The sequence below is a fragment of the Labeo rohita genome, chromosome 6 (assembly GCF_022985175.1).
Source record: "Labeo rohita strain BAU-BD-2019 chromosome 6, IGBB_LRoh.1.0, whole genome shotgun sequence".
NCBI classification, from domain to species: Eukaryota; Metazoa; Chordata; class Actinopteri; order Cypriniformes; family Cyprinidae; genus Labeo; species Labeo rohita.
In genome coordinates, this window is record NC_066874.1 from 20,715,588 (window position 1) to 20,724,546 (window position 8,959).

The 8,959-nt window shown below is 38.6% G+C and overlaps 1 protein-coding gene across 1 annotated transcript; it reads right to left on the reverse strand.

The window, feature by feature from the left end:
• Positions 1-1,642: 1,642 nt before the first annotated feature.
• Positions 1,643-5,817, reverse strand: mafaa (v-maf avian musculoaponeurotic fibrosarcoma oncogene homolog Aa). Its single transcript, XM_051113427.1, has one exon. The coding sequence runs from the start codon at positions 5,069-5,071 to the stop codon at positions 4,121-4,123; it is 951 nt and encodes a 316-aa protein (XP_050969384.1). The 5' UTR covers positions 5,072-5,817; the 3' UTR covers positions 1,643-4,120.
• Between the last annotated feature and the right edge of the window lie 3,142 nt (positions 5,818-8,959).

The window sequence follows — 8,959 nt, forward strand, 5'->3', positions numbered from 1 at the left end:
ATTATTCAAATTGTATTAGGAAGGACAAATTATTGTAAAAATGACAAATGACACTGGACAGTGAAGGAAAGGGGCATTACTGGTCAGAGCAACTCTTGACAGAGAGTTATACTGACATTTTGGTTACAGCACTGTGTAAAAAATTTAGAACATTTGGGATTTCCATTAATCTTAATATGCTGGGTGAAATAGCTCAGAAGTGGCAGGTATGATGGAGAGCAAGTAATGCAACATTACGCCCACTGAAACATAATGAATGTACTTCAAGTCATGCAAAATGTTGGATTTTAAATATTCAGATGAGAAATTGTAATGTGTTTTCTTTGCTCTTTTTATCAGTGTGAATTAATGTATCTTTAAGAGAGAACAGACAGCATTCACATGTGTGATGTTTTGTTGATTCTTATGCATGTGATGTAAGAGAAAACAACCCGTGTCTTGCCCATACACATACATCATCTGAGGCTTTGAAACTGGGTTGCCTCTGGCACAGGAACAGTGATAAAAATGCCAGAAGCAAAAGAGGTTAAGTGAAACACTTAAGGACTAACCTTCCAGTTTAGCCTTTGATACAACAACAGGTGCAGAGCCCAGAACACTTAAACAAAAACTAAAGTTCAACCACCAACAGGCTGTTTTCATCTTCACACAGAGTACGCGAACCTGCGAGAGGCTGAAGCAGCTTGGAAAAAGAGACCCGAAATTACACCCGAATTTACTCTCACGTTAATCACGTCATATTAACCTTGTACAGTTTTGTTCAAAGCATTTAGTATTAGAAAGCCGTTAGTTCTGATATAACAATAATACACATTAAGGAACATTTGATGTAATGTAATTGGGAGTAAGGGGAAATTAATAGGAAGATTAGTCAGTGATCAGAATACTGTCGCGAATAACCTTAAACAGTAATTCGCGGGTCAAACTATTACAACAAATGAGAGTTTAATGTTTGGCATTGTAAAAACGTAATTTATCATAATTTTAAGTCTTTTATTATTCGGGTAAACTAAAAAGTAATCGCGACCTACCACAATAACTCTATTAATTATCGTCGATTAAAAGAGAAACATTTAGTGTCACTCAAAATTAATTTAATCTTAATTGGTTCCAACAGGAGACGTTCGTGAGCAATAATAAGAATAAGAAGAATGCAAAGGATATACGAATCAAAAAAATCACTGTTTGCTTGTTTGTGTACGTATCATTCAACTTTCATCTAATGAATCATTTCTTTTCAAATATTCGTCTAAACAAAACGTTTTAATATTATAAACGAATGTCACAATGTATCGAGCAATTATAAACTTATGTTTCTTTTACGATAATAAAATAAAACTTTATGCCACATCTCTATAGTTCATAGAATTAAAATGAATTATTTAAATTAGTTTTTGAAAACGTAAATAAATAAGCTTTTGAAATAGTATGATTCGTATGCCTTATGCGCAATGGGGCACGGTGTTTTATAAAAAAAAAAAAACGTTATTTCTCGCGTTTTTATTATTTTAATTTCGTCTGTTATTAAAGTCTAATAGATGCCACTGAAAGCGCTGAATCTCATAACAATATAACAGATATTTTAACCATGAAAAGACACTTGTTGAGTGATTGGAAAACAGGCTGATGCATTTGACAGGAGTTTTTATTAAACATTATGAAAACAAGATTCTGAACAACATTCCATTTCGAAACATTTTGGTTTGGACTTACTGACACGTAAGGACATTTATAATTTCGATAAATATATAGAAATTATAAGCTATGTACAGTTTTTTTCTTTTTTTCCATTTTATTTATTTATTTTTTTTACATAAGACAGCACACATGACAGCACATGTGGTTATGTAACCTCAAGCCGCTGTGCCTCAAATTAGACCAAAAGACAGAGAAACTGCTTCATGACGAACTGTATCATAATTCATAATTTAACCGAAAAAAATAATCAATGTTAACAGTGGTTTTCAGGTGAGATATCAAGCAGATACTAACCCAGGTAAAGGAGCATACTTGGAGACATTATCTTAGGATTCTGGCCGATAGATCTGTTAGGAAACTAAGCATACACAGGTCGGAAAGAATTTGAAAACTGACTTAAGACAATTTACGTGCATTAGATAATCCATTTTGGCAACTTCTTCATTTAGCCTGAACAAGATGGGCTATATTTCAACCTCAAATGCGCATGATTACTTAGAGCGAAGTTTGCACACAAGCCCTCTATTATTGTTGAATTATATCCGCGTTTAATCTCTTGACATCTACCTGTAGTGGTCGGAAGCCTATTATCATCACAATGTTGTAATGCAAAACAATAGGCAACTGTTTATACAGAGTATGCTACAGATTTATTATGTCATAAAAAGTTAAAACAACCATTCTTGCTCTACTGACGACGGCCGTCATATATTTGAAGTTAACAGTTTTATGTCATTCATCATCCCGGTCATTAAGACAAATATATATGTATATATAAAAAACTTTCTTGAGATGATCTTAGTTATTTTTGATATCCATGTCTAACCGGTTTTCTACATACCTTCGTTTACTTTGAAATACAAAATTCACATAATCAGAGCTTCTGTTAATTGCTTTCGAATTTGGTGCATAGAATATTAGCAGCAATTAAAGTCCTTGTGTTTATATGCACTTTAGATCGACTAACTATGTCCACCATAACAGCAATTCGATTAACACAGAGGAAAAGAAATGTTATAGAAATCCCAATTCTTCGAATCGTAGTGCAGTAAGCTTCCTTTGAAATTGTACATATTCAATAGGATGAGAATATCTTTGTCATTTGCATGCTACTACATACAAACATCGTATTAAGACGTTTTAAATAATCAAGCAAAAAGGACTTTAAAAAGTTAAATTAACACACCATTTGACCTCTACATATGTACAAGTGGGAATAAATAACTCTGGCTCAGTTCGGTGGGTTTTTTTTTCCTTTGTTCTTATTCAGTACTTCTAAACAATAGAAAAAGAAATGCAAGGACGGATTTCATGTGATTTCGCAGGTACGCATGAGTTCCTTCACATACACGGTTTGTGTCGAGCAGAAGAAACGAAAAAAAGAGAGAAGAGAGAGTGATTAAGGGCCATGCTTTTCATCCAAGTGCTGTATGAGGAAGAGAGAAAAAGGACCTGGCGCGTTTGGAGTACCATACATGTCCCGCATGCAGGATTGGTGGGGTAATGCAGACTTGAGCAATGCTTGAGGGCCCTCAAAGTTCACAAGTCCCCTCAACCTCAGTTCATGACTGAGAAAAGTCAAGGATGTATTGCTATCTCCCTTTCTTGCTTATAAGTGTTTTAATATTAGAATTGTTCCTTACAAAGTCCCTTCACAAGCTGAAGTTTCGTTTCCAGTATGTTCTCATCGCAATTAAGACTCGTCATTCCGTTAAGACGAAAAAAACAAAACAAAACAACAACAACAACAACAACAACAACAAAAAAGGAAGCGGCTGTCTTTAAACATGTCTGACTTTTCAGTTAGCCTACAACTAAAAAAAAGAAAAAAGAAAAAACACAAATTTACAGAATCCAAAACAGATGGGTTTTTGGTGGTTATGCGTGATCCCATATTTAGATCGGAGGTCTTATGAAGTAGAAGGGTCCGTGCAGTATCTGTGGAAGATAATCCTAACATTACACTAACCTTAAGACTTTTATGGTACAGTAATATACACAAATAATGAGTGAAGACTTTAAACATGTAGCTGTAATGTTAGACTCTACACTCTTAAAAATAAAGATTTCTGAATGTTTCCTTTCAGCACTTTAAGGACTTGCTTGTCAAAAACTATTTTGGCGGGTAGTTCTTTGGGAAAGAAAAAGTGCTGGATGTTATGGGTTCTATAGATTTGCATATTGGGTTTTGGGTTCTTTGAAGCACCAGTACAAGGATGTTTCTCTAGAGTTCTTGAGAGTAAATTATCTAAAAAGGTTCTCCCACGGCATCAGATCTTTATTTTTAAGAGTGTATGTTCTAAAATGGACACTGAGTGTTTAAGGTAAGAACTGCAAATTAAGTTCACACTGAAAATCATAAAAATGAAGGTTTAAAAAACGAATACGTTGGTGCGGAAAAAGTCTTTAACAAGAATCACTCTCACATGAAGAATTCCGTGGAAGTGGTTTTGCCGTGAGTGCCGCTGGACGGGTCCCGAGTGTTGCCGCCTCCGCTGCCGCCGCCGCCGTTAAAGGTTCGGCTCGCGAGCTTCTCGTACTTCTCCTTGTACAGGTCCCGCTCTTTGATCAGACGCGCCACGTCTTGCTTGAGTTGCTCCACCTGACTCTGAAGCGTGCACTTTTCGCTCTCGAGCATGTGGCGCTGCTGTACGCGCTTGTAGCGGCACGACTGCGCATAGCCGCGGTTCTTCAGGGTTCGCCGTTTCTGCTTGAGACGGATCACCTCTTCTTTGCTGAAGCCTCTCAGTTGCCGGTTGAGTTCGCGCACTGTCATGCTCACCAGCTGCTCGTCCGAGAAGCGGTCCTCGAGGCGCGCGTGCGCGTGGTGGCCGTGGTGATGATGGTGGTGGTGGTGCACCGGGTGATGGTGCCCGTTCGTGGCCGTCGAGAGGTCTTCTCCGACGTATTGCTGACCGCGGAATCCCTCGTAGGGCTGGTGGTGATGGTGGTGGTGGTGCGCGTTACCGATAAGCGCCTCCACCGCGTCCTCGGGCGTCAGGTTGAGGGCCTCTGGACTGATGTGATGCTGGTAGTTGGGAATCCAGTAGAGATCTTCCAGCTGCGGCTTGCCCGAGGAGCCTTGGTTGTTGTTGTTGCCACTGTTGTTGTTGTTGTTGACGCCATTTCCGAGGTTCTGGCCAGGCTGCGATCCGGGACTGGGGGCGCAGAAACTGGGTGAGGAAGGCACCGAGGAGCAGGGTGTGCTGATTGGGGTGGAGGATAGCGAGCCCGGGGGCAGACGGTGGCAATAGCGGTCGGCCTCCGGGGGCTCTTTCTTGACTTCAAACTTCATGAGATCGAAGTCGTTGACATATTCAATAGCCAGGGGGCTGTTGGGCAAATCTGCGCTCATGGCGAGATCGGTGGCCATGTCAGTCCATGCGACGACACCTACCCTAACAGCCAAAGCGACACGCGTGGGTTTCACTGGGATTATGATGAAAAGGGCTGAAGATGAGTGCCCAGGGTTTAATACATAAGCACGAGTTTCTATTTATAGTGCAGCAAGATATACGTATGCCCATGCATGTAAATGTACTTATACACCTGCCAGTTTGCCTCTTGTTGACAACTTATCCCAGGTCAAATTCACGCGTTAATATCACTGGCCAGGGCGGCAGAAACTTGAGACTCGTGAATTCAAAACCACCAACCTGACTCGTCCTCGCTTCACCGTGACATGTGGTTTCAGAGAAATCGTCCTTTGAGTAAGACTCTTCAAATATCCTTCTTCACCTCCGTGTCTGAAGTTCCGGAGGCAATAAACTTTAAGCTTCTACGTGAAGAAAGCGAGAACTTTCCTCACATGTCGCAGAAAAGTCCGCCACACAACAAGTTCAGAAAGCGTCAGACTTTACCTCGAAGTCCAAAGGAATGATGCTGCTTCTTTTCACACAGTCACCAGCGAATGCGAACCGCAACAATATGCGTGACAAATCTCAGTAGGTATGTAAGTTCCTCTGGTGGGACGCTCCGACGCAGCCCGACGAAGGATGCGGAATTCTGGCTACTAGTAAATTCACCTCCCTCCGCTGCCACTTTTAAAGTTAGCCTATATGGACTGCTGTCACCGTTGCTTTTCGTTAGCTAGAGCTTATTTTTGCACTGTTGTCCACCGCTGACACACAGTATCACTGAAGCACTGAAAGGGGCAATGTACCACTTTATACACATCTGAGCGTCCAGCCCTGAGCACGGAAAGGACCAATGGGAGGAGGCGTAGCAGTAGACATGCATATTTCTATAGCAACGCCTCTGTGGCAGCTGAGCCGAACGCGCAGCAGCTGACAGGGCGCTTTAAACAGATGCCCCCTAGCGACGCCTTCCCTGCAACCGCACGTGGAAGGTGAGCAAGAGGAAAGGCAATCGCCCAGCTTGTCTTACTTAGAAAATGTTTATTTAGAACAGAGCAAACACTTCTTAAATGTTATATGTAATTCAAATGCTTTAGGGATGATTTAAAAACAGATTTAGAAAACGGATTGCACGCGTAATTTTCATGACCAATTTGATTCTACAGTTGATAGACATACATTCATGTATTTTTAAATCATCATATAATTACACTAATTTACGCAGCTCATTTTTCTCAGTTCAAAACAAAGTCAGTCTCACTAGAAATTGCAATGAAAGCAAAAATAATAAAAATCGACAGCTGAATTCACTGTTAGGAAGACAAATATGACGCAATAACACAATGTTTGCACTGTTAACACTTTGCTTAGTCTCTCATTTTAAAATCTCAGTGTGCTTCACTAAACTAGTGCCACGACAATTAAAAGCAATATTAAACTAATTATGCGTATTCCACGCAGCATCACATTTTCTCTCACAACAATGATTTATTAACAATGAATAATTTGTTCTTGTTTATTTGTTAATTTATCAAAAGCGAGCTTTTGTTTAGAATCCATATAGGAGAATTATTCTAAAAAGCCCTAGACAGACCGTTTAAAGTTTAAATTGATTAGATAATTATGTATTAAACTGCATATTTCCTCAATGTGCCGTAACCCCGTGAACAGTCATTCAGTGTATTGATCTGATAGGATAACACACACGCAACTTTCCTCCCCACTTATGACCTATAGGCGGTGATGAACTCAATAACGCGTGATCCAGCAATAAAATCAATCCACATTTCCGCCGGATAGGGAAAAATGCGCAATTTGTGCGGGTGAGTTAATTATGATCCGCCTCGCCAGTGCCAGCCACGCTCCGGATTTCTTTCGCAATTAACCTCTAATTGCATCTCGACTCATCTGCGCGGATCGACAAATAATTAAGCCCCACGCAGAGCGCGCCTTCATCACCACAGCATATGTCTTAATCAGGCGAGCCAGTCTCGCTTTGAAGGAAGTACCCAAAGATGAGGGTCAGTCTAACAACCCTATGCGAGGTCCTTATTGCAGTGTAAGGATACAGAGGAATGTAGATCAATATAAAATGTTTGAAATACTATCATAGTACTTTGTTAAAAATAAAAGAGACAGAAGGATATAATGAAGAGAGACACTTAAAGGAATAGTTCAACCAAAAATGAAATGTGCTGAAAATGTACTCTCAGGCCATCTGAGATGTAGATGGGTTTTTCTTTATCAGAACAGATTTGAGAAATTTAGCACAACATCACTTACTCGCCAATGGATCCTCTGCAGTGAAAACACCATCAGAAACAGCTGATATATGCATCATTTCAGTCCAACAATTAATGTCTTATGAAGCAAAAGTTGTGTGTTCGTAATTAACAAATCCAAAAAAGAAACTTAAGACTGTTGCTTTTGGCTAAAATATAAGTCCTCTATTCATAATATTGGTTTCTCCAGTGAAAAAGTTGTCTCATCTGAATCAGGAGAGAAATATGCACAGATCAAGAACTGTTTATAAGCCAAAACAGTTCAAAACAAATCTGTCTAATGTGAGAGAACAACAGGATCCACTGCAGTGAATGGGTGCCGTCAGAAATCACTGATAAATGCATGACTTCAATCTATTAATTGTTTTGTGAAGAAAAAGCAGTGTGTTTGTAATAAACAAATCCATAAAAAAAAGAAAGAAAAAAGACAGACAGACAGACAGACAGACAGAAAGAAAGAAAGAAACTGTTGCTTTCGGCTAAAATATGAGTTGTCTATCCATAACATTGCTTTCTCCAGTGAAAAAGTTGTCTTATTTGAATCAGGAGAGAAATATGCACAAATTAAGCTCTATCTGCAAGCCAAAACAATTCAAAATTTTTAAATACATTTTAAATACATCAAAAAACAGCTGATAGATACACGACTCCAATCTATCAATTAATGTTCTGTGAAGCAAAAGCTTGTGTTTGTAATAAACAAATTCATAAAAGAAAGAAAGAAAGAAAGAAAAAAGGTTTGAACTTCAAACTGCTGGTTTTGGCTAAAATGTAAGTCCTCTATTCATAACACTGGTTTCTCCAGTGAAAAAGTTGTCTCATCTGAATCAGGAAAGAAATATGCACAGATCAATTTATGTTTACAAGCCAAAGCAGTCCAAAACAGTTTTAAACAAATCTGTTTAATTTCGATTTGAGAGAACAACAGGACCCACGACAGTGAATGGGTGCCGTCAGAAACAGCTGATAAATACATCAAGTCAAGTGTATCAATTAATGTTTTGTGAAGCAAAAGCAGTGTGTTTATAATAAACAAATCCATAAAAGAAAGAAAGAAAGAAAGAAAAGTGTTTAAATTCAAACTGTTGCTTTTGGCTAAAATATAAGTTCTCTATACATTTTATTGGTTTCTCCAGTAAAAAAAGTTGTCTTATCTGAATCAGGAGACAAATATGCACAGATCAAGCACTATTTACAAGCCAAAACTGTTCAAAACTGTTCTAAACAAATGTCTCATTTTGATGTGAGAGAACAACATGATCCACTGTAGTGAATGGGTGCCGTCAGAAACAGCTGATAAATGCACAACTCCAGTCTATCAGTTAATGTTTTGTGAAGAGAAAAAGAAAGAAAGAAAGAAAGAAAGAAAGAAAGAAAGAAAGAAAATGAAAGAAAGAAAGAAAGAAAGAAAAAGAAAGGAAGAAACTTCAAACTGTTGCTTTCAGCTAAAGTCCCTCTATCCATAATATTGGTTTCTCCAGTGAAAAATTTGTCTTATCTGAATCAGGAAATAATTATGATATAAGATCAAGTACTGTTTACAAGCCAAAAGAGTTCTAAATAAATGTTTAATTTTGATGTGGGAGAACAACAGGGGATGCACTTTTTCACTGGATTTCACAG